The sequence below is a fragment of the Lichenostomus cassidix genome, chromosome 4 (genome assembly GCF_008360975.1).
Source record: "Lichenostomus cassidix isolate B80296 chromosome 4, HeHo_3.0, whole genome shotgun sequence".
Taxonomy (NCBI): domain Eukaryota; kingdom Metazoa; phylum Chordata; class Aves; order Passeriformes; family Meliphagidae; genus Lichenostomus; species Lichenostomus cassidix.
In genome coordinates, this window is record NC_139484.1 from 61,874,881 (window position 1) to 61,900,512 (window position 25,632).

The 25,632-nt window shown below is 47.8% G+C and overlaps 2 protein-coding genes across 4 annotated transcripts; one reads left to right on the forward strand and one right to left on the reverse strand.

The window, feature by feature from the left end:
* Positions 1 to 2,455: 2,455 nt before the first annotated feature.
* Positions 2,456 to 11,060, reverse strand: THNSL2 (threonine synthase like 2). 3 transcript variants are annotated; one of them, XM_085059522.1, is made up of 9 exons: positions 10,937 to 11,060; positions 9,991 to 10,215; positions 9,171 to 9,365; positions 8,783 to 8,935; positions 7,847 to 8,077; positions 6,852 to 7,000; positions 4,086 to 4,211; positions 3,018 to 3,157; positions 2,456 to 2,933 (listed from the first exon to the last, which is right to left on the reverse strand). In XM_085059522.1, the coding sequence occupies exons 1-9, from the start codon at positions 11,049 to 11,051 to the stop codon at positions 2,681 to 2,683; spliced, it is 1,587 nt and encodes a 528-aa protein (XP_084915648.1). In that variant the 5' UTR covers positions 11,052 to 11,060; the 3' UTR covers positions 2,456 to 2,680. The 3 variants fall into 3 exon arrangements, with proteins under 3 accessions (XP_084915648.1, XP_084915649.1, XP_084915650.1); XM_085059523.1 differs by lacking the exon at positions 10,937 to 11,060 and adding an exon at positions 10,825 to 10,915; XM_085059524.1 differs by lacking the exon at positions 10,937 to 11,060 and adding an exon at positions 10,891 to 10,905.
* A 9,501-nt stretch (positions 11,061 to 20,561) lies between these two features.
* FABP1 (fatty acid binding protein 1) lies at positions 20,562 to 23,934 on the forward strand. Its single transcript, XM_085059527.1, has 4 exons — positions 20,562 to 20,718; positions 21,749 to 21,921; positions 23,171 to 23,275; positions 23,814 to 23,934. The coding sequence occupies exons 1-4, from the start codon at positions 20,652 to 20,654 to the stop codon at positions 23,862 to 23,864; spliced, it is 396 nt and encodes a 131-aa protein (XP_084915653.1). The 5' UTR covers positions 20,562 to 20,651; the 3' UTR covers positions 23,865 to 23,934.
* The last annotated feature ends 1,698 nt before the right edge of the window (positions 23,935 to 25,632 follow it).

The window sequence follows — 25,632 nt, forward strand, 5'->3', positions numbered from 1 at the left end:
TGGATGAAGTCTCCATGGGGCACAACACCACGTGGACATGGCAGCTACAAGTGAGTTTGGCTCAGGACAGCAAGTTGCTTTGGTACCTGTGAGTTACTGAGTAGAAACTCCAGTTGAGCCATGATCCTATTCTTCCATCTCAACACATTGCATCTCCATCCCAAGATATTACTTTCTCCTTGAGGGACATAGGAGTTGAGAACCTGTCCCAGCCATGTCCCTCAGTGGGGGAACATGAGGTCCCCACAGAGAGTGGCCACTGGTTCGTGGGCATCACTGTCTCCTGGATCACATGTGTTGGATGTGCTCATTGTCAGGGAGCTGAAATCTGAATTTTTGCTGAAGAAAAGCATGAGAAGTTGTTGTATGAGATTCATTATTGGACAAGCCTGTCCAGGGTTTGCAGTCAGCTCTGGAGGGTGCAGAACTAAAACATCATTAACCCCAGAGCATATGAAGCTGCCAGAGCCTGCAGTGTCAGATGAGGAGGTATGACTTTCTGTGTGACTTTCCTCCCTCCATTTTCCATCTTTCCATCAAACCAGGCTGACCTTCCCTCTCAGCCTGAGACACAAGGATGAGCGCAGCCCCCTGCAAGCCACACCTGTCTGTGCTCCCTCTGCCTTGGCTCCAGGCATGGAACAGGCTTTTCCTGCTGTTCTTCTGCCCCAGAGATTGCAGAGAGAGTTCTCATAATGTCCTACCCCAAAAAGATCTGGTTTGGGCTAGGGGAGAAATAACATCCTCACCCCATAAGGGTATCCCCAGGGATGGTTGAGAACTAAACTCCTTTTCACCCTGCAATGAGGCTGGACCCTTTACTCATGCTAGTGCTTCAGGGCATTTGCATAGGAGCATGGAATGTATTCGTCACACTTTGCTTGCAAAACACACCAGGATTTTGGCGGGCTGCAAGTCCAGCCCCACTCACTCCATCCTTCCCATTGTTCCCCAGTGAGGGGTTGGGGTCTTGCCCTGTGCCCTCCTGTTCTCTCCTCCCACTCTGGTCCTGACCAGCCAGCCAGGTTTGCAGCCTCTCACTTGGATGCAGAACTGGGTGCAATTTCGGGCTTCTCCCCTCTCGCAGGGTGTCTTAAACTGTGATTAAGGGCTAAATTACAAGTGGGCAGCCATCCCTGGCTGAGAACCACAAGATCTGGGGAGGTTATAGAGCTGTTAAAGGCAGTAGGATCCAATGAGCTTAACCTCTGCATCAGGGAAAGGGGAAGCTGGTCAAATGGAATCGGGAAATTTCTTAATGCCAGCCCCAGTGCAAAGCCATACTTTCAGCAGGATTATTTCTGAGGATGAAGCTGTTGCTTAAATAAGAGGTACCTTGCTGGTTTGGCTCTTATAGAAAGGTGAACGATGGCCTCACAAAACATCATTCCTGGACCCCACGACCATTTTCCTCCCAACTGCTCGATCCATGCAAGTAGAGCTGTGAGCATTAAAAACATCCAAGTGCTGTGGTTTTTACATCATCTTCAGCTACGCTGTTTCCCTCATCCCCATTAATTGGGATGGGGCAGCCTCAGCCCCCACCCTGGAGGAGGCACAGGTCCCTCCTCTCCTGCAGGGTTTCGGTGGGATGGAAGGAGGTGGCACAGGGCTGGCTGTGCCGGAGGGAGCTGAGGAGAAGGCTGCCTGTGTGCCAGCAAGGCAGCTTGCAGCCCAGGCCAAGCTTCCCACTCTTCCCGCACATTCTGCAACATCCCAAGCTGAATCACTTCACAGAATTTACTTTTGCCCTGTTAAATGCCACTAAACCTTCAAATTAATCCTCCCATTACAGGACTTCCTTTGATGTCAAAGGGGGAATTTTTTTTTTGATGGCAAAGGGGGATTTTTCCCCCCTGGTATAATTATTCCTATTTTTCTTCCCCCTTTTTTAGGCACAGGAGATTCCTGCCAGATGCATGACTTGTGGAGGCAGCTCCCACACAAGTTATTTATACATTTATATGTATATGATGAGAACGTGGTATTGAAAGACCTGAAGTTTCAGGCAGAAGATAAGGGGAATTTCCCATTTCCTGCTTGTTAGAGTGGAAGTTGCCTGGGAAGAGTCTGCAGCAGGACTAGGACCAAAAGCTGTGAGATACAGCACTGGAAAGTAATTATTTAAGATATGCATGTCCAGGGGAAGCATCTGCTAACGCTATCACAGAGCAAGTTTCAATGTCTGGGAATGATCCCTGGCACTGCTGAAATTACAGGGATGGCTAAAGCTGATCCACTCCACTCTTGAATGTGTTTCCTTTTGAGCATTTTGGGTGTTATTGGGATTGCTGGGCTGAATATCCCAGCACAGAGCCAGAATCACTGGATAATGCTCAAGAAGCAGACAGCTGTGAGTAGTGTTTAAGGAAGCTTTCTGTAACAGCCAGTAATGATGGAACAGGCAGGTTTACTCAGTTTCAATCAATTTTTATGAATTATTAGGAAAAAGGGATACAATTGCATTGCTCTTTACTGAAAATCTTATTAAATTGTCCATCTAATTCAACTCTTTACTGAAAATTTTATGAGATAGTCCATGTAATTCAGCAGGGAAGTGCATTCTTGCTAATAAATGTTTGCGTGGAAACTCCCAGCATAACATGGGGCTTTCCTGGGAGAGGAGAATGAGCCCTGGGAGGCATTGTCCAGCTGTGCCCAGTAGCTCAGATCTGTGGGACTAACTGCCCAGTGATCCCCCACTGCCATGGGGTGCAAACTGACCCCTCTGTGCTTCCCACTGCTGTGCCACGGCTTCAATCCTGCCCCGGAGCACCTGTGCCCAGTCCTGTCCCCGCTCCAGGGGAGTGGACCTGGTCTCCATCGTTGTCAGGGCAGTGATTTCAGGGGGGATCTGGGGAACCAGGCCGGCTTGGAGGAGGGCATCCTGAAATTTGGCTGCAGAGGCTGGAGCTAAGCAACACCGGGGAATGCTGGAAAGAAAAGAAAGGCAAGAAAACTTTGGGTGTGAGCGAGTTCTGGGCTGGAGAGGCTGCAGGAACAAAGGCTCTCCCTACCTGTGAGGCTGTGAGTAGTGGTAGTGAGCAGCCACAGCAGAATGGGGGCACAGCAGGTACTGGTTCTCCTCCCAGCAGCGCCGCATGGCTCCCACAATGTCCTCATCAGAGGCTGAGCACGATCCCAGGGTCTCGGAGAGCTGTGGGAAACAGGGGGGTTTGCACAGGGCATCACCACCCAACACATTCCCAGCTGGGTTTGCGCCACAGGCATGCAGCAAAGCAGGTCAAAATAGGGAGGCTGGAGGATGTGTTTCCACAGGGACTGAAGGAAAAAGGGGTTGCTGCTGCAGCTGGGGGATGAAGCACTGCTGGAAACAAACTACAGGGATGGAGTGTGAGCAAGGGGTTTCCATCCACAGGTGCTGTGAGCTTGGGTGGGCAGGAGGCAGGACTCAGCTCCTCAGCTCTGTGCTGCTGTTTCCATGATCTGAGGAAGTTTCCGAGGACTTGTAAAATCCACCTCAGTGTAACTGCTCTTCTTGCTTTTAATAATGCAGTTTTTTAGTATTTATCTTGCTGCAGCACAAGCAGGAGTGGGTACTGGGCAAAGGCTTCCCTGTGAGAGACAGCACATGGGAAATTGGATAGGAAAAAGCAGGACTTTACATCTGGCCCTTTCACAATTTGAATCGTTGGTTTTCTCTTGAATCTCTTTCTGTTTTGTGTTTGTGCTCCCCTTTGCTGTAACAGTGAAGATGAATTGCAGCAAGTTCAGCAGACCCAATCCCAAACACCCAATTTGTGCCAGCATCCACTGCACAATGCCTCAGTGCATGGCCAAGGATGGGGTAATTTTGTATGCTACCTAAATAACTGAAGTCAATTTTTAAGTTAGTTTTGTGAAGAAGAAAGAACATTCTTTTAAAAAAATTAATAAAAAGGGGTTTTAACATCTCCATATACACACATTGATATAAAACTTCTGCTCTGGTCTCACACTGTAACTTTTGGTTGGACACTCTCCATTATGATATTTCTATTCTGAAAATGAATTGAAAACACCTGGTAGCAGTAATTCTCCTTAATTCACACACATGCACAGTGCTGTGTGTGTGAGGAACTGACCTTTCTGTGCAAATCTTCTGGCAGCTTCAGCCTTTTTGAGATGTTGAATTGATCCATCAGCGTTTTTATCAGGTGGCTGTCAGAGCCTGAGAGCAGCCAAAGGATCCTCTCCATGTTGTAAGGCTCCTGGGATAACAAGACAATAGGTGAGGAAATTCAAGTATCTCTCTCAGGGGCAGAGCATCCCTGTGGATTCTCTGATGTCTCATTAGGGTTGAGGTCCTACTGCTGTTTTCCTTGGTGGAAGCCAGGGTGGGCTTTTTGTCTTCCCTTTGCTCACCCACATCCCAAGTCTTTGGGAACACAATGTCTTTTGAACCTCTGACCTGTCAGAGCAGTCTGGCAGTGACCATCAGATTAAAACAGAAAATGAAGGGGTGACTGGTGAATCAACAGTGTGACCACATCTGTATGATCGCTGTGAGGAGCCCAGGCTAATAACACACTGTAAATTGGAGAACCAGAAATATCCAGCTGTTTACTCCATGTTGCAGATGCTGCTGTGAGTCATCCAGCTCCTGTGAGACTTAATGAGACACCCAGCTCGCTGCAGGGCTGGCTGATAATCTTCAGGAACTTATAGGGTACATATAGGGCCCGACTGGCCTGTATGGCTGTGTAGCAATCAGTGTTGCAACACGGCAGCAGAACTCTGTGCAAGACCATACAGGAGGGTCCCAAACCAATTTCTCTTTGCCCTGTCTCATTCCTGCATATTTACAAGCACCAAGAAATATTTATCCAGGTGGTTTGGCCAAGAAGCCTTGTAGGGACAGACAGGACAAGGGGCTGGTGCCTCATCTCACCTTCTCAGTTCAAATGCTGGGTTTGGATGAACTTTTCATAACCTTTAGAAGCTGACAGTGCCTGTGACCTTTTGTCACTCCATCCTGTCCTACCTTGTCAAGTCATCAGCACTTACTCAGCCTTTCGTGTCCTTATCTGGGTGTCTTATGGCCCCAGTTCTGTTCTTCATCTTCCCACCATCGTCTCCCAGAGCCTCCAGCCTCTAATCTTCAGTCTAGTCTGGGTGTAGCCTGCCCTTTGCTCTAGCTGTCCCCTGATTTAGGCTGTCCTGAGAAGATACAGGTCAGTGTGCCTGGACATCAATGATCTGCTCCTGGAGGTGTCTCCAACACTGTGTTCCTGACACCCCTTCTCCTGTCCTTTTTTCTGCTGCTCCCACATCCTTCCCACACTTCCTCTCCACCTTCCATTCCCACCAGCCTTATGGTTTCCATTACAGATCACTATGTTCACACCAGTAAGTTGAACTGGGCTAGGACAGTTGTGCAAGTACTGATATTACCATCTAAGTAAGGCTTTTGCTTCTGTCCCATGCCACCAGAGCTTTCCAGGAGAACATTGGGGTCCAGTTGGAGGACAACTTTGTCCCCAGGTCATGCTGGGGACGAGGTTTTGGCATCTAGGCATGAGCTGTGTGGTGCTTTCTGACCTCAGGGACAAAGAACAGCCCCTGCTTTGCCTTAGGTGCTGCGAAGACATAGCATCAGCTGTGATGGTCCTGGCATTGCCCCTCACAAAGCTCATCCACACCACACTTCCTGCTTCACCTTCAACTCTTCAGGCTGCACCTCACAGGAAATTTTCTCTGCTTTACCTTATTCTGCAGAATCAGCAACCTGAAGAGGCAATCAGCAACCTGAACTCTCCATCCTTGAAGGTTTCCAACACCCAAATGGGCAAAGCCCTGAGCAATCCCATCTGACCTCAAGGCTGACCTGCTGCAAGCAGGGGATTTCCCCTCCGGAAAAAATGATGTCTTTAGCTATGAAATAATTACATGGATGTTTCCAATGTGAGCTGAACAATGATGTCCCATGCAGCCATGGAGAGGGGTGTGCAGAGGGAGACACTCATCCAGCTCCTCAGGAATCTCAGGAAATCTCCTCGCCTGACTGCCTGCTGCCATGATCCCAAAGTCTGGCACTTGCTGACCAGTGTAGCTGGAGATGGGCTGAGAGAGGAGCCCAGTTACCCTTGGAGCTCTGAGGAGCCCCACAAGCTCCTGGCTCAGCAGGCAAGCCAAGCTGCAGAGCACAGCCTGGTGATTGGGGCATAAGGACTTCTGACTGCAAAGCATGGCAGTCCCTCCAGGCTCCCAGTGTGTTTGAACAGCTTTTGGAAAATCCAGGTAGCTTAAGGCCATGGAGATACAACACCGAAGGTTTCCCTCTTTGATCACTTGTTTGGAAGCAGATCCAATCCCTGGGGATCACAGGGTGGGAATGAAACAGGAGGTATTTGCTTCCAGGTGTTTGGTTTCTGTACCTCCATGGTTTTTCTTTCTGAGGCCTTCCCCTGCCTGCTGAGACTTGTTTTGCTTTGAGCAAGCTGCAGAGGGCCATGAAGGAGGCATTGCTTCTGGACTTCTCTGCCTCCTTCCTGGTCTCTCCTCTTGCTCTTGGTGGAGCCTTTCAGAAGCATCAACAAAGCCCTTTAGACACGATGGTATTTATAGTTTTCCAGCTGTCACATGTTGTGGAAATGTCCCTCTCTTGCTAAGCTTGCACAGAACAAGTCCCCAGAAACCCAGCACTCAAGGAAGATCAGAAAGTCAAGAGTGAGGGAAAAGGTGTTTGATCTATCTCAGCTCAGCAGTCCATAGCATAAATGGTCAATATGACTCACACCTCCTAATACATCACTGAGTGGCACAATTTTACATGTAGAACAGAGTACAAGAAAAAAAAAGACCGTATTTGCAATTTTTGCATTTTGGCATTCACTACATTCACTACAAACCTGAATATCCATAGCTGATGCTAACGTGGCCTTCACACTCTCTGCCAGTGAGAAATCTCCATGCTGAACAGTCCTATGAATGATGTCATTGCTGTTCACCACAGTAACAAGTCGAATTGGGAGACCCATTTTCTGGGCAATACAGCCAGCTAGTAAAAAAGAGTGAAAAATACATGTGCACTTGATGAACATTCAAAGGAGATTTAGCACAGAAGTCATTGTACAAATTGATTAAATATCTAGTTCAGAAGCAGACACAAATTATATTGTCTAGTGAACTCCGAGATATCTGTCTTCACTGGTTTGGTAGAGCACAGGTTATAAAATCCAGGGATGCAATGCTCTGCCTGCCATTGAACACAGACCCCTGGGCATCTCCACATTTGCTGGTGAATAGGCAGAGCACTCAGAGCTTAGGCAGCTGCCAGACAAGCAGGAGAGATGAAGATTTTGGGCTTTTGCCTCTCTGATGGACAGCCTGGAAGAGCTGTGAATACATAAAATCCTTTCTTGATTTCATAAGATAGTTCTACACCTATTTTGGGACGAAGGCAATCAAGGACTCTCATTAAGAAGGCCAGATTATGCAATTAAGGGTTGTTCTCCTGACCATGCATTACCACACAAACCAGAGTAGGACCAGGCAGGATTCCACACCTCTGTTAATGTCTCACTTAAGAAATCAGAGCCACAGTATTTTCCCTCTTTTCTGCATCAAACACATTCTGTCCTCTCCTAATGTGCCCATCCTCAAGATAGTTACAGTCATCATCAAAGGGTGGTTTGGGTTTTTCTGCACCTTGCAAATCATCAGTGACACCTAAATTGAGTAATAACCATACATGAGTAATAAAATATAAGTGGTTCTGAAGAAATCCTACCAGAGAGTGGGTGTTTTAATAAATAGCAATACCCAGTATCTGCAAAGTGCTTTTGGTCCATAGATCACAGCATTCTCTCTCTCTCTTATCTTACTCATCTTTTTTTCCCTTTACCTGTGATATTTCCTCCTCCTCCTGTTGGCACAACAATTTCCACCACTGGCAGTGGGGTGGTATCCAGGGATGGGGTGCACTGAAAGTAAGCATAGAAGTAGTGAGCAATTTGCACCATAATCCTGGACCAATTGACAGAATTCAAGCTCATCAGGTTGTATTTTCCAGCAAAATCGACATCAGCAAACAGTTCCTTGATAGGCTCATCGATTTCATCGCTGTTCCCACGAGCTGTCAAAAGGAGAAAGGAAAGATTAGATCTGCCAGCAGCAGTGCAGCAGGCACGAGGCATTTCTGCTCAGAAATAGGCTTGATCTCAAGCCCTGGGGTTTGCTGTGGCCAGGAGTGTCCTGAGCTGCCCATCTGCCTCAGGGGCTGTATGAACCAGGGGCTGAATGTCCCTGAGGATGTCAGGTGGTTTCTGCCTATGTGGCACTCTGGGCTCTTGCTTCCACCAAATATATACTTGCCAGGAAGGCAAATGCTGCATCCCCTGGAGAGACGCCAAGGTGAGACCTGGCTGAGCAGAAGAGTCCATGGGAACTCACACAACTCAAGCACCCAAAGGTGATGCCTTTCCATGAGGATGGCATGGTGGTAGGGGGTGGATCACCCTCAAAGGGGAGAGGATGGAGGGAAAGGGTGAATAAATCCTTTTAGTGACAAAAAATGGGGCTGTGCAGCCAAACACCAACCACCTGCATGGAGGCAGCTCTGATCTGTGGCCAGGAGAAAAAGAAGCCTTGAACCACTTGGTTGTCAAACTGGGGATGTTGTCTCCTGCTAGCCAGATATCTGGGCATGGTGATGGCAATGACCCGGCTGGCTGCAGCTGCTAAAGCCGCAAATCCCACTGAACAGCCCCCTGATACTTTTAGGGTCAAGGTTTCAACACAGCAGGGCCATAAATTGGACAGTCCAAACAGCAATGCCAACCAGCAAAGACGTGGACGTTGTCTTCAAGGATGGTGGTCATCTGAAGTTCCTGTATCTGGGTGCAGAGCCCCTTGGGCAGCAGAACAAAGATGTCCACGTTCTTCTGCCCTCTCACGCTCTCGATGGCCGAGCTTCCTGTGTCCCCTGAAGTCCCTATTTTAAAGTGAGGAAGCACCAAGGAAAGCAAAAAATCAATGTGTTGGTCAAACCTGCATCGCTGCACTTTAAGGCAAAGATGCAGAGATGCTCCCTGAGATATTTTTGGCCAGAGCAGCCTGGAGATCACAAGGCAATACCACCCTGGGGCATCTATGGGGAGGGCTGTGGGATGATGGCTCTCAAGGTAAAGGTCTGCCCAGAAATCTTACCCCCAAGGAGTCATACTCACCCACCAGAATATTGACATGTTTCTGCTTTTTCTCCAAGAAGTACTGTAAAAACTGTCCTGTGCAAGACAAGGACAGGTCCTTAAATGCGTAAGTAACACCATGCCAGAGCTCCAAAATGTTCAGCCCATCTTTCAGCCTGGACAGATGCACAACATCCTTGTGTCTGAACCTGCTGAAGGCCCTGTCGATCAGGTCTGGAAGGAAAATGGTTAAATGCCCTGTTAGATTGGGTAGAGGAGTGTTTTTCTCACCCATGACTCACTGCATCTGTGCTCTTCATGCTTCTGGGTACCTTCCTGCACAACCAAAGGCTCTCAGTTGCTGGAGCAGTGACATATATCCAACAAATTATTTGTAGTTATTAGGCGTGGACCACCCCAGCTTCATGGTGTTTGATAACCCCGTGCTAAGTAATCCCAGGGAACATGTCACACAATCAGAGAAAACTGTGTTAAAATATAAAACACAGGAAACACGAGTTTTATCTCTATGTGCCGCTGAGACAGAGGTTGCAGCTGCCCTCTGCTGGAAGTGATAGCTCTTAAGTGTTAAAAACATTAAAAAAGGATGTCGAGGCAAGCGTGAAGCAGCAGAAAGCCCTTGAGGGAGCCCCAGCAGTGAGCAGGGCTGTCCACACAGGGGACAACTTTTCCCCTAGTGCCAGCAAGATGACAAAGGAGGACAGGGCACAGAAAGGAGCAGATGATGGTGCAGCAGGCTCCATTCCCTGCAAAGAGAATGGGGGAAGGCAGGCAGATGCATCCAAACCCCCCAAAATCCTCATGCACCTCCCTGCTAGCAGCTCCCCACTCAGCTCACCACTGAGCGTGTTCCGCGGGACCAGCTCGGCTGGGATGAAGAGGGAGCACAGCTCCTTGACCAGCTCAGAGTAGGAGAGCCTGCTCCACCTTCGCAGGGTGTCCCTGTCCAGCAAGGGGATGCTCTGGGGCATGAAGAGGCCCCCATCAGGCGCGAAACCGGAGAAAAGGGCTCCCTCAAAATCCACGGCCTTCGTGCCTCCCCGAGTGCTGATGTACTCCATGGCTGTGGGGAGGCACCACAGTCACTGCCAGGAACCCAGAGCCTCCCCACACCAGCAACAGGCCCTTGTCCCAAACCTGCTCCCTCAAAAAACTTCCCCTGTGGACAGACAGACTGACAGAACTCCCCAGGGAACAAAGCACCAGAAAGTCAGAAAGAACTGGAGCAGCCGGGCTCAGTGGAGGGCACACAGCATTTTGTAGGAGGTACAAAGGCTGCCTGAGATTTGTGCCAAGATTGGAGCCTCCTTGGCCTGCTTTCCCTCCACCCTGCCCAGGGAGACACTTCCCGCCTGAGGAAAAGCCCTGACAGCGCAGAAGTCACTGCACAAGCACGTCATGTCCCTCTGTGGGCTGCTTGCAAAAGCTGGAGCTTTAAATAAAAAAATTTTAAAAAAAAGAAAATATAAGAAAAAGGAAATCTCTATGTTTTTAGAGCAGGTTGATTTGTTGATTTTGCTCAGAGGGGTTAAACTAAGGACAGGATTTGACGCAGCGTAGGAAGGGCTGAGCTAAATCCTCCGGCTTCACGCAAATCCCACCGAGCGGCTGCCGGCACTGCTAGGAGAGGCCAATGCTCCCCCTGACCCCATGAACCCCCAGCTGCTCCCACCTCAGGCCCTTGGGCCACTGCAGCCCCTCAGCACGGCACAACACAGCAGGGAAATGGCCAAATAACCTGCTGACACACTTCCAGCCCGGCCCCCCTTTGCACTTGTGCTCACGGTAAACTTGTCCCCGCTGCCACCCGCCGATGTTCCCAGTGCCACAGAGCAGCCAGCAGGGAATGGCAATATGTGGGAGCGACAGAGCCAAGCTGTTCCTGCTGGTGCCAGGCATCGGGACAAGGGGCAGCAATGCAAGCTGCAGCAGAGGGGAAATCTGGTTAAATATTAGGAGAGAGATTTTACCCTGAGTGTGATCAGCACAGGGCATGGAGGGCTTGTTGTCTCCAGTATAACCCTGGAGACATTCAAACTGCAGCTGGGGAAGCTTGGAGCCACCTGATAAAACCAAGAGTTTGGATTTAAATTTGAGATTGAGCAAGCTTAAAGGAGGGTTTGGGTCAGAAAACCCCAGAAGCTCCTGGCAAGCACCATCAGTCTGGAACTCAGCTCTGCAAAGCAAAGTGTTCAGCCTCCCAACAGCCCAGTCATACCAACAGGGAAACTGAGGCACAGGAGAGAGAGGGCACATGGGAGGGGTTGTGCAAAAAAATCCAGTTTGTCACAGGGAAGGGCTGTGCATCCATTTCCTACTTTTAATTTTTATATAATCAGTGTTTTTTCAAAGGGTAAGGTCAGCACACAACCTATGGCTGCACAGACCCAGGATTTCAGGCAGGAGCAGAGGTACAAAGGATGGCTGATAATGACCTGCCATGAGCCACGGAGCCCACATCTGCAGCAAGGGACACATCACCTGCCAAACCACTGCAGCCTGACCCTAAACACATTGCCTCTCTCTCTTTATTCTTATGGTTCCCACTGGAGCAATGAGAAAAGTCTCTGGTAGAGAGTGGTCCAGTCACTGTCTTGGGCACTGATGTGGAAAAGGGCTTTTCTACACCCAGCATCCCAAAGGACTCTTTCTGCAGGCTCTTCAGGTGGAGGCAATAGAAAAATTTCAGTCTCTGGACAAAATTACCTGTGGTGGTGTTGCTCAAGGTTGAACAGGACAGCTGTAGTCAAGCAGGAAGCAAACAGAAGATTTTAATAATATATCTGAGTTCAAATAGTGGGCCAGAGCAGAGCACATCTCTAGGAAATCAGCTAGGAAGGGAGCTACTTATCTATAATTATATAAATTATATCACCAACCAGCCCACATCTCCCCACCATCTCTGAGCTCAGTATTCCTCATGACATTGCAAAGATGAAGCCTGAGCCACCCAAACCTGCTGTGGCACCGTGGTACCTGTAGTCACCAGATCCTCATGGCACACTGCTGGCCAGTGGGGTGCTCAACCTGTAATGGGGGTCTGTCCCCATTCCAGATGTGAATCCAGGTCCTTTCAGAAGGTGCTGGATAAAACACCAAGGCTGGACCTTGTTCTTCAGGGGTGGCTCAGGTTTAAATCAATGGTGAAACTTCCCTATTGCCACCCCTGGAGTCACTGGAAGCTTCCAGGTTTACTTGGATGCTGAGGGGAGTGTCTGATATCTCCAAAACAGAGCCTCAGCTCCTCATCATGCTCTGGTGGTAGCTGACACAAAAACCTGCAAGTAGCATCTCTGGACAAAACGGTGAAACTTTAGAAATAAAGGAAAAAGTAAAAGCCGCAGGATATGTGATTTAGCTCCTCTGTTCTACCCTCTCCCCTTTCCCATGATGGTGTGTCAAGGTGAATCCAGGATTTTCCTTCCTTGCCCATGCAGAGGCAGAGCACACTTTGAGCTCAGCTCACATTCAGGCTAGAACAAGGACAGGATCAAATCCGTAGGAAAAACCGCGCAAGCTGATAATTTTTATTACCAATGCAATAATTTAATATCACCAATGCACATCTTTTCAAGAGTCACCCAGCACATTTCAATGAGACTTCACCTCTTCCCACCACCATGGGACCTTATGCCTCTGGGCATTCACTAACCATATGTCTAATTCTTTTAATGCATGTTTTAGCTGTGTGAATTTACTTCATTAATGCATCTAATTTTTTTTTCCAAGTGAAGAGCTTACAATGCAATTGATGATACATTCAGCATTACATCCCTTTGGGATGCAGGAACCCTGGAAAACAGGAACCCTGGAAAAAAAAATGTATTACAGCATTTTTACCTGCTGCTCTGCATTTGCAAAGAGGCTGTTGCCACAGGTCTATCCATGCCCTGGGTCCATCAGCAGTGATGACCTCACTGATGAGGTCAGTGGTTAATGCTGGGGTGCAGGGACTGCTGATGTGGCAGACACAGGTGAGCACAGAGCACAGCTTGGGACACAAACCAGGATGACTGTGCCATTTGCTTGGAGAGCTTATCACATGCTTAGCCCTGCAATTTCCCTGCACTCAAGTTTAGAGTGGCATTTAATTTTGGATGGAGCTCCGGGCAATCTGATCTAGTGAAAGGTGTCCCTGCCCATGGCAAGGGAGCTGGAACCAAGCTGGATCTTTAAAGTCCATTCCAACCCAAACCATTCTGTGATTCCATGATCCACTCTATGATTCTTTAATATTATTTTGAATTCTTGAGAGAAGGAGGGGAAGAGCGTGCCTGTGCTGCCTGTCAGGACTCATCCACTGCAGCAACAGATCAAGAGCTGGGAAATGTAATAGCCTCTAATTAACCTGGTCTTACTCAGTGCCTCCATATTCCTGCTGGGATTTGCACTTCCACTTTGGACCTTGTCCGTTCCTGAGCAGTTCGTGGTCTCTGGACTCATATGGCAGGAATCACCTGCATTTGCAAATCCCAGCTGAGGCTGCTATCTAGACTTTTCCAACTTTTTTTTGGTATCTCATCATTTTTCATCCCTCCAGGTGGAATTTCCTCAGCCTCTCCACCTTCCAAAGGCATCCCAAAGTGTCATGGGGACTGAGGAAGCAGAAAGACATATATAACAGGGAAAATTCAATTTTTTTCCTGCTGAAATCCCCCTAAAATTTCATGTCTCAGCCCCAGTCGTTGCTCTGCCAGAGCCACCGGTGGATCCCAAGTCACTAGATGGCGGCAGTGCCTTGTGCCCCGGCATCCAGGAGGAGATGCTCATCCCTTTCCTGATCCCATCCAGCCTTTCCCACCCTCCCACAGCTCCCTCCACCCTCCGGGCTACGGATGCCCAGTTTTCCCTACAGAAGCCGGGAAACACCTCTCCAGAGTTTTGGAGCTGAAGAAAAGGAAGCACGGGAGTTGTCCTGCGGCAGGAGGGTTGGATACAAAGCTGATGCGAGATCTCATCAGGGTGGGAGAGAGGCTCTTCATGTTCACCCCATCTTCTCTCCAAAGAATCCCATCCTGGGATTTTATCACCCTCCTTTCTGCAGGATCTCTCCTATCCCCAGGGAGACACTCAGAGGCACACAGAAAAAACCCCGATTCTCAACCAGGCCCAGAAAACACCAAATTTAATAAAAAAGCATCACATAACACTGAGCAGTACAAAAATCTCCCCAAATCTCCCAGCCCTGTCTCTGCTCAAAAGCTATCTGACATCTCAAAACCACACACAAACAAAAGCTTTCAGACCTATAAGTGACCCAGGCAACAGCAGGCAGGTCCAGAAAGAGAGTGACCAGGATATTTGGGATTTTGCAATACCATTTACTACCCTGTACAGACTACATCCCAGTGGGAAGTGTGTTATGTTGGCTGAGAAACATTATATGAGCTTTTCACTGGGGGTTGTTGAAGTTATGTATCCCCTGCCCTCTCATGCACAGAAGTGTGAGAATTCACAGAGAAAGCAGGGAGATTCCAGGTAAAAACTGTAAGGTTCTGGCCAGAAATCAAACTTTTTAGTTCTGCCTTTCTCAGAGGCAGACCCCTCAGATGAGGCTCAGAATTTATGGCAGGAAGGGGCTAAGAATGTTTGCAGAATGTCTGCAGCTGCACAGGCAAACATGCATTCAGAATTATTTATTTGAGCCTCGTGTCAAGGAGATATGACACACAAATGTATGACTAAATAAATTAAAGTCCACAAAGCTGTCTTTGTTACAGCAAAGGTGGTTCTTTCCCTCTCTTTCTAAATCTGATCTAAATTGCTGTATTTCAGCTGCCATGACACAGAACTTCCACGTGGGTCACCTCCTCTCATCTACAAATGTGCACTTTTCTATCTCTTCCTCTGGTGATTTTGCAGGGCAAGGAGCTGCCAGCACATCAGTCCTTTCCCCCTGGCTGGGTGTGACTTTTTCCTCAGAGCAAGGTGTTTCACAACCAGCTCAAGGCCACCTGTGTTGTGGTTTGGGTCTTGTGGGCCAAAGTGCAGGACCCACTCATAAAGGCAGAGCAGAGAGGGAGCACTAGGAATTGTGCAGTGCTGGCTTCCATGGGGGGATATTGGAGGCGCTGGCATTGTTACCTGGAAAAGGTTGTGCAATTTGGTGCAACTATGCCAAAGTTTACATTATACCCCTGAGCCACATTTTACCTCAAAATCTGCAATCTCATAGCTCTACAACCACGCACTAGGGACTGGACAAGAAAGATGCTTTATCAGCTTCTCCAGGTGACTTTGGGAAAGTCAGATTCAAAATGTACAAAATGGGGATGCCTGTGCTCAGGGAGGTACTTTGATTGTAGCAAACACAACAGGACCAAGTGGAACATGGACAGTGACAATCCTGGGCTTTGTCCACAGCTCTGGTCTTGCTGGCACCATGGTTGCTCCCCATGGAGCAGCTCCCTGGCCCTGAACCTGGTGTAAACCCAGTTGCTGTCAGACTCCATGCAATTCCCTGCCCTCCTCACAGCAGTGTCCTGCCTGAGCACTGACCCTCTAACTAGTGCATCACTCTTGGCTCATTACTTTCCCAAGCCAAGGAGCACCATCTGCTAGGGAAGATCTTGGGGGTTATTGTAAGGACTTTCCTTCACTTTATAAACTGTGGTTATGTGTTTGCCTCAGGAGAGATAGGAGCAGACTCCTTCCCATGCCTTTATGGCCTCGAGATGCTTCCCTTGACTAATCAGCTGCAACCCACTGTGAGCAGCACTGAGTGAGCCACAGTGCTTGATAAATCAGGGTGAATAGAAGCACAGCTGGACAGGTGAGTCCTGGCCCACAGTGACAGCCAGGTGTCCCTCCAGGACTGGACTTCATCTGACCTCCTGTGGGCATTTGGAGGCTGCTCTCCTCTCCATCCCAACATGCAAGTGTCCTGCACTTGGTCAGATGAAGGTTTCTTTATCCCCACTGTGTTTCAGGGGCTCTTTATGTGCCTGGATCAGAGGGAGGCGTTTGCACTGCAGGCATGGTAGGCTCAGATGCACCATCTGCATTGGTTAAATGCTCACTGGCTCTGCTTTGAGGGATTCTTCCAGACCTTCCTCACTCGACAGCATGAAGTGCTAATGGCTCCATGTCTTTCCTGACATTTTCTTTCCTTGCCTTGGCACAAATAATCTCCATAATCAATGAGCATCATTTTCAGTCTTTGACTCCACGAACTGGGCTGAGGGATGGAGGGCAGCCTCATCCCACCGAAGGCCAAGCTGCAAGGACAATACACATCTTCTGAGGACATCAACAGAGGTGTCCATGTGCCTGGAGAGAGGCCACAGCACTATGCCACAGATGTTAGAGGAAAGAGAGTGGGAAGTGGGTGGCAGAGCCAGCAGCTTTATTCCCACTCTAAAGCAAGATCTCAGCAGCAAAGTCCAGCTCTTCTGTAAGATCTGCTCCCTATGTGATCATTGGTAAGCAGAGCTAAGCTCTTGTGCTATCAGTGACAGAGCTGCCTTGACGTTGAAGAAGCAATACCAGCCCTTTGCTCCCTTTGGTACCTTTGCAATAAGATGACAATTGCTGAGGGCTGCCCTTCTCTGAATATCAGCGTCAATGGAAAGCTTTATCAAACAGCAGCTCCCTGCACAAGCTACTGCTTTTGACAGTCTTATCAGGGCTCTGATAATGACATATCTAATCTAAACCTATATGAAATGGCGCTTGCATGTCTGCAGCTTGGAGGCAGGAATCTCAGCAGACTGCCAAGGCCATTTCAAAAAGATAAAAATTTGGAGAAGGTGCTGTATTTCACCTCGGTGCTGTCTTGGGAATGCAGCACAAAGAAAATTTGGTGGAAACCAAGAGGGACAGAGAGCTCATGGCAGCAGCAGCATCTTTTTCCATCTGACCCAGCCTTTTGAAGCAATGCAGCCATGTGGCCTGAGGAAGAAACCTTTGTTCCTCAAGGTTCAAAATAATCATACTAGAGATGTGAAAACCTGGCAGCAGACCAAGTTCCCAGGTTCAAGGGCAGCAGAAATAGGGATTACCCAACAACACTATAGGATGAGACAGAGGGAAGCCCACCTGGGGATCTGTGACCAGCAAGCTTGTGACCAAGCTTTTTTAAAAAAAATGGCTAGTGCTTTTGGGGTGTTCAACTGGACCTGCACTAGAAAAATCCATGGCTGAATCATCAAAGGTCCTGGCTTGTAGCCTTTCAGATTTGGGCTAAGAAAATCTTAGTGTAGAGCCCAGCCCCAGCTTCCCAAAGCACTGAGGTGAAACCAAAGGCATCACAAAGTCTGGGGAGGTACTGGTGGGATAGATGAGAGAAGCATGTGAGGTGATAGGGGAGAGATGCATGAAAACATTCCAGACCTCCACAAGGATGCCAGGTAGCCTCCCCCAGGCTACAGCAAAGTGCCTCTCCCCACACAGTGCTTTGGCTCTAAAGTAATTTTTGTAGTTAAGAACTTAAATAAGTTTGTACTGGAGGAGGTAAATTTTTTTTTTTTTCCCCCGTAGGAGCCCTAAAACTCAAAATCTGGACATAATGTCTGAATAATCAAGAAGTAGTGCAGGTAGGTGGCTTCCCAGACACTGAGTGAAAGTGAGAGCCAAGAGTGGGAATCCCAGGGAAGGGTTGAGGGGAAGTCATAAAAGGATACAACTGCTTCCCAGGAAGCTACAGAGGTGACAGAGCCAAACACTTCTTGATTATGGCAGATGTTATAACACAAGGCACCAGCCACAAATTGCACTTTGGGAGGTTTGGGTTGAGCACCTCTCCTTCAAGAGGTAGGTGGTGAAGAGCCAGGTTGAGTATCCAAGGAGACAGAGGAGGTGGGGGTTGAGATTTGGCCAAAACCATGGCTGATCCACTGTGATATTTTTGCCTGAGAAGTTCTGCATTTCCGTATCTCTGATTCAGGTGCAAAAAAGTAGAAATAAGATATTTTAGTCCTTTTTTTTCTGACAAGCCTCCAAGACCCTATATTTTCAGAGCAACTTCAAAACAGAAGTACCTGCTAGCTTCCCACATGATGTAGCATCCTCAATAATTTTTTAAATGATCCATGCCTTTTCTCTTTATACAGACTAGATTCAGGTTTTAGGGTATGGATTTACTGTAATCAGATTATTAATTGACATGATCTCAATTTAATGCAATCAGGTGCATTTTCTTGGCCCTGGAAAGTTACGGTGATATCATATTTTAAAAGATCCTGTATTCTGCTGGGGAGATGTACAAGTATTCTGAACTTTGCTATTGAGATTAAGTTTATCTCACCTGCCATTTGCTCAGCAGACTTGGCTAGATAATAATTACCTTGGCCAAATTTCATTCAATAAGCATTTCTTCCCTTTTTAATATGAACTGCATTTCTTTGATTAAAAAAAAAAAGAAAGTACATTGAGTCCAACAGAACACAAAGAGGTTTTATTTTTGATCATTGGTTAAAAATCAGTTGGTCACATTTTCAAATTTTCCAACAGTGATTCATAGTCCCCATTTATCCAATGGCAAATCAGGAGCATAGATATGTTATAGCTAGTCACATTAAGTAGAAGAGGAGGGGATACCTGCAGAAGACAACTTGGGTTCAAAGTGGGGTGAATTCTCTCATCAGTTGAACATTTCTGTGAATGGAAAAATTTCTGCCCAATTACCAAGAGAGTTCTGGACAATTATATTCCCCTTTTAACATTTGATGAGTGACATCCAGCCCTTAGAAGCTTGGCCTCCAGGCACACTGTGGGCCTGGGAACTATGCTGTTTTTCCAGCCTAACCTCTTCCCATCATGCAAAGAGAGGGGACCTGAATTGCCTGGAGGAGCAGCCAGAGGTCCAGAGCATGAAAATGTGGGAAACACTGATGTGTTTCCAGGTAGTCCATGGCCAGACAACATTGGCTGATGGGAGGCAGGGAGCTGCCAGCTCAGGCTGCTGCCAGGACACAGCAGAAGAGGTCAGTCACCACTGTCCCCAAGCAGGGGACACTGAAAAGGGACTTCAGTCAGCACAGCCGCATGTGACACCAGGGTATTCACCTGAGGCAGGAGTAAAAATGAAATGCAATTCCTGAGGTTACATCATTCCTGAGGGGAAAAAATGGAAAAAAAGCCAGAAAGCTGTTTGGAGAAATTGCTGAATCAACCCACCCCCCATGACTGCTCTCTGAACCTGCCTAGCTCCCTCCACAGTGTGCAGGGATGATGTCCCTACAGATTTTCCCCCTTCCAGCCAACTTCATCCACTGTCCATCCTACCAGCTGAGGTTTTCCCTCTCCTGCCTCATCTGGCAGACACTGCCTGTACTAATTAACCAGAAACTGAGGCTCACTACTGCAGCACAGAGAGAGGGGCTCAGCCAGCAGAAGCAGGACAGACAGCAGCAGAAGGCTCTGACAGCATGTCCAGATTGGAAGGAAATAGGTCTATCTCGTTCTTATCCACGATTTCAAAGAAGGGACAAAGCTGCTAAGAGAAGGCAAAATGGAAGAATTGCAAAGAGGAGAAGGCATGGAGTGAAAAGGAAGAAAATCCCTGCACTGACTTTGAAAGGGAGGAGGAATTCATTGAGGCAGGAAGCCAAGCCTGGGAGTCCAGACCCAGAGTGTGGATGCTCAGATGCCATAAAGCAATCTGGGACACAGCCAAAGGCACCAGACTTCAAAAAGAGTTCTGCTCCAAATCCTGCTTTAGAGGGAGGAACCAGGCTCAGGTTGGAGGCTGCTGCTGGTCCTTCTGGTGCAGCACTTGGGACAATTGCAGCTCCAAGGGCTGGAATGCTCCTTCAGTACACGAGCAACTGTGGCTCCTGTGGGAAGAGGAGATGAAAGGGGGTTTGGTGGATCACTCATGGCACAAGCCCACCTACCCACACATCTCAGAGGCTGGGCCATAGTGGTGGAGCCTGAATTCAACTGCAGTCTTCAGGTGAGCCAGTGCAAGGCCAGGAATTGGAGTTGTTCTTTTCTTAGGGTACAATGATGGGTTTGTGCTCCTGCTACGTCTGGGTTACACCAAACCCCACCAGAACAAGTCTGTGAGTGAGTCAGTCCCTGACAGTGTGCAGCCACTATTCTGCCAGTGCTAAAATCCCACCATGCACACACCAGCGAGCAGAAATCCCCACTGTCAGCTCCAGGGGCCACACAATCTCCACTTTCTCCTCCTCCAGGTACGTGCTCCAGACTGCAAGCTCGTTAGATTATTTGGCTCGTTCCTCTGATAATGAGCCTCTTTGTACAATTATTATTTTTTCTTTATCATTTGCTTATGGATGCCACATCATGACCTCCATAAAATGAATTTTATGGGGTGTTCCCTGCCCCCACATTGTACACTGTGGTCTGTAAAACGTAGAGCAATTTATCACTGACCATTGCCCAGTTTTACGTTAATGTTTGAACATGGCCATAAACCAATTACATCATCTTACCTCTGGCCAAGTTTTAAGGCAAAAGAACCGTATAAAACCGAGCTCTGCTCATCAGCAAGGTACCTTCTCTTGTGTTGAGAGCACAGAGAACCTTTCCACCATGAGCTTCACTGGAAAGTACCAGCTCCAGTCCCAGGAGAACTTTGAGGCCTTTATGAAAGCCATTGGTAAGTGCCTGCATGTGCTATGTGCTGCTTTGCCTCTGCAGATCCTACTGATTTTTGGGAGCCAACTGTGCTGATGTGCTGATGATGTAGATGGAGACATCACTGAGATTTCCTGTTTCTGTCACCTTGTAATTGTTGGGATTTTAAATGTATGTGTGTGGAGATGAGACCTCAAAATAGAAGAGAAGGCATCTCTCTGGTTGGGGGCTGGAGGTCATGAGAAGTTGGGTGAAATTTTATGGCTTGCAGAAACTCTGTCCTGGCAGGCTCTGAAGCCACTGGGCAGTGTGGCTGAGTGCTGCACACACATGATAAACCAGCAGCACCTTGGTGGCTTAGGGGAACTGCAGATCTGCTCCATCAGGCTGTGAAATTTGGGGGCAAGCAGGACATTGCTCAGCCACTGTGCTGAGATACTGCAAAGCCTCAAATCCCACCATTTATCAGAAAAATAGCTGACATTGTTTAAATGCTAAATATTGAATGTGTCTGATAGATTTCCAGTTGTGTCTGTGACAGGGAATGTGGTCCTGTGGGGATTCAGGGGGCTTTTCATTATTTCTGCACAGTTCTGTGCCAGAAGGGCTCTGCCTGCCAGATCACCTTCAGGCTTTGGGAGATTTTGTAAGCTGGCTCTCAAGGACCCTGAATCTCATAAAACCCCCCACTTTGTTCCTTCATTCTCTGTTTATTTAATCCATTTTTCCTTGTCTGTCAGTGAAGGGAGGAAAGCAGGATTTATTCTTAGACAGGAAGGTGGTGTTTGTGCTCCCAGTCAGGTCAGTGAGACATGGGACATGTCTAGTTCCCACACAAAACTTAGGATGATGGTATTAATCTTCCACCCCAGCAGACTCAGAGACATGTGGCTCTTGGGAAAGCATCATCATTGAAATGTTTTTCCACACTGGAACTGAAATTTTCCTGGCTGGAACTGAAATTTTCCCCAGTCCTGCCACATTCTTCCAGTAGCAGCAATCTGCCCACAGATGGCTCCAGCATTCACTCAATGTCTCTTGTTCCTGGGCAGGGCTCCCTGATGACCAGATCCAGAAGGGCAAGGATCTCAAGAGCACCTCAGAAATTGTGCAGGATGGGAACAAGTTCAAGATTACTGTGACCACTGGCTCCAAAGTGATGAAAAACGAGTTCACCATTGGGCAGGAGGGTGAGATGGAGCTGCTGAATGGAGACAAAGCGAAGGTGAGTGAGCAGACCCTCCTCTGCCAGGGCTGGGGGGGCTCAGGGACATTAAATTTCCTTTCCAGCCATTCCCTCTCCATTTGAGAAAAGGGACTGACCATATTACAGGTGTTAAAACATCCCTACAGAAGCAGCCTTGCATTTCTGAATCTATTTTGATAGCATCTTTGGGAAACACTGGATGCCAGTGTTTTAATATCCTATATGAAAAAGGGAGATAGAGATGCTTTGGCAATTTTTTTTTTTTACAGTAAAAGTTCTGAAATATTTGAGATATAAAAGGACTGACTTTGTGTCATGTTGCAGCACAAAACATTTCCACCTTCATTTTGCTGACTCAAATATAATGCAAGAAAATCAGATAATGAGTCATAAACCAATAAATCTCCCCTTTTAAGTCCCAGTAGCTGTTAACGTCTCTGTTAGCTTTTCTCACTGCCTTCTGTTGACACTGGGTGAGATGATTTGGCAAGGTGAGGAGTTATCACCCTTGAAATTGGTTCAGCTCCCATTCCTAGACATTAGTTTCCAAGGGTTCATAAAATGCCAAGGCAGCACCCCTGGCAAATATTGCCTTTCACCTCTACCTCAGGAGAAGAGGATATTGCAGGGACTTTCCAAAACAGGAGGGATGATCACCAAAGAAATGCCCCATGAATGGTGCTCTGAGAGCTGTACCAGCTGTGTCACAATTTCCAGCATCACTGAAGTCCCTTTGGCATAAACCAGGGGGAAACCGCTATTAGAAGGGTTTTTCACTCTGTAAATCAGCAGCTCAAGGACAAATGAACACATAGCTGAGCAAGACAGAGAAACAGAAATGGGATTTGCTGGCTTATTTATTTGATTCATTTCACTGACCAGTGATAGCTGCCCTGGGGATGCTGGTGCTGTCTGTAGCCTCCTTAGATGTGCAGCTCCCGGTGGGCAGAGGCTCAGCAGATGTTCCTGTCCCTTGGAGAGCTTTCCAGCCATATCTGAGTTTCTGAAAGCTCCTGAAATAGTTTCCCACCTTGACTGAGACTCCCCCCAGCCCCATGCTGTCACCCAGCTCCCAGTCACCTCACCCCAAAGGAGGCTGCTACAGCAGTGTGCAGTCGGTGGGTGGTGGACAGGACATGACATGACCAGCCATGACCTAGCTCAGGTGTCTCTGCAGTCCCCTCTGGCTACAGCAGGGGAAGGACAAAATGCAGGGGTTGAGGTGTTCTCCAGCAATAACATGAATGCTTCTGTCTTCTTCCACCAGGCCCTTGTGCAGATGGAGGGTAACAACAAACTGGTTGCAAAACTGAACGTCCGTGGCCATGAGCTGACATCCGTCACAGAGCTGAATGGAGACACCCTCACCAACGTAAGTGGAGAAGGGCAATGGCTGCAATAGCAGAGCTGCCTTCAGGGGTCTGGCCCTAGGGGATCTTGGGGAGGTGCTGGAGGAGAGCATGTGCTTGCTCACGGGCTCTGCAGCCAGGCACTGAAGGCAGCTTCTCATTAGAGTATGATCCAAAAAGCATTTTTGAAGACCCCAGTTTAGGTGTTGCTGGTCAAAGTTTCAGGTAATGAGAGCATTTTCTCATCCACCCAGAGGTACAGGTATGTGCCTGGCCTTGCCACTATTAGAGAAGAGAGGAGAGGAAAACTGATCCCAGCTGAGGGATGCCAGATTATACCTACCTGCTTTCAGGTATTCATGAAGAAATTCAAAGCTTTAAAAATTCAATTTATAGGAGATAGACTGGGGATCAGCCCTGTTTTGATATGCAAGACCAGCTCCTTCCTAAGTACAGTTTGGAGCTAAACACCATGATGATCCTCATAGGTCCCTTCCAGCTTGAAATAGTCTGTGGCTTTACAAATCCATAAAAAGCTAACACTTTCCATTTGTTTTTCAGGTAATGACCCTGGGTAGCCTCACCTGCAAGAGAATCAGCAAGAGAATCTAGAAACCTTATACACACCAATCATTTTACCATGTAAAATGGGACCATTTAAATAAAATTTTTATTGAAAGCATCTTCATTGTCATCCACTTCTTCACTTCAACTATAACTAGACACAAGCCTCTAAAGCTCATGGAAGCAATGGTAGAAATTGGGCAACAGACTGAGCTCAGGGTGTGCTGATGTTGGGGAATGGAGTTGAGGCAGGGCACAGGCTCAGCCACTGAATGACCCAAGTTGACAAGTGTTCTTCCAGCCCCTTCCTGGGGACAGGTGCCAGCATCCTGCTGGGGATGCCCCATGGGTCCTGCACCAATGGCTGATGTCACTGTGGAGCACTGGGCAGGAAAAGGGTTCTGTCCCCTTTCCTTACAAACATCACCAAAGTGATCACAGGGTAACTGGCAGGGCCAAAGAATGGGGTGGTTTAGGTGGAGTTAAGGAAGCTCCAGAGATCCTGTTTGGAAAGCTGCCTCGGGGAAATAACCAGCATGGGCTACCAGCTGCTATCTTCATCCTCACAACTCTGCAGTAGGATCCAGCCCTTTGGGCTCTGGCCACCCAATCCCCATCTCTTCCCCACCCATTCCCACCAGCAGGAAGGCCACAGACTGCCTTCAGTTATCCAATGTGTGTTTCACCCGTAGCTGCACCTGATAAATTGGGTTGAACCAGAATTAAATACTTCTTCTAGGGTGAAATACAGGTTTTCTCTCCTGGCAGGAGATGGGTTGGTTGTTCACAGTGCAGACAGAGGGAGCACCATCATCTCCCATGCTCTTGCTTGGCACTTCAGGCCAGATAGAGATGTGGCTTCCTTCTGCACACAGGAAAGGACACTTCCTTCTTATCTGCCTTTTCCAAGCCTGGTGCTTGGATGATGATAGAGAATTGTCACTGGGAAATGAGTGTATGAGGTGTGATACACCTAGCTGGGATGATGTTCTTACAGCTCAAAGCTGATCAGGATGTTAAGAAAACATCACAAGTGCTTCCCCACCTCCTTCTGCAACCTCAACACGTCACCAAAGGACCAATTTGTTTTCACATGCATCTCTGCCAGGACTGCTCTCTGCCCAGAGAGGTTTTCATATTACAGATCAAAATTGATCCTCATGCCAAGAACTGAACAAATATGGATTGTCACAGAGGGCAGCAGACAGGCACCTCACAGATAGATGGAAGGTCTTAGCTCAACAGTGCCTAAAAAGCAGATGTTGATCTCCAGTGAACTCAGATCTGGAGCAATATCAGCAAAATCACTGAGAAACATCAAAAAGGAAAAGCCCTGGCTTTGTTTTCTTGCTATTCTGCTGAGGAGCAGGTAGGGGATTCTTGACCAAACCTTTTCCTCTCCTCGTTGCCACTGAAGATCTGCAGGAATCCAGCTGGGTTTTGAGACAGATGGGCAAACAGCAAATACCTTTTTTAATATAGAAATCCAACTTTAGCCATTAGACTTCTCCATAGTTCTGTTCGCTGTCCACTGGCAGCTGATCTATGGACTATTCCTTTTTTCCTCAGTGCAAAATTGATTAAGCACCTAAGTTAAAAGGCAAGTGCTTTAAGGCATCAGAGCCCCCAGCTCACCCTGAAGGTGAGCAAAGGTGGATTCCCTCCCTGGAAATTGTTTGTTCAGTTAGAACAATCCACACAGCCAGTGCACCACACCACAGCAAGTGGCTTCTGGCATGGCCCCATGTCCATCACTGCAGACATTTTCTGATTTGTAACTGAGGAGAATAATTTATGCCAATTAACTTATCTTGAT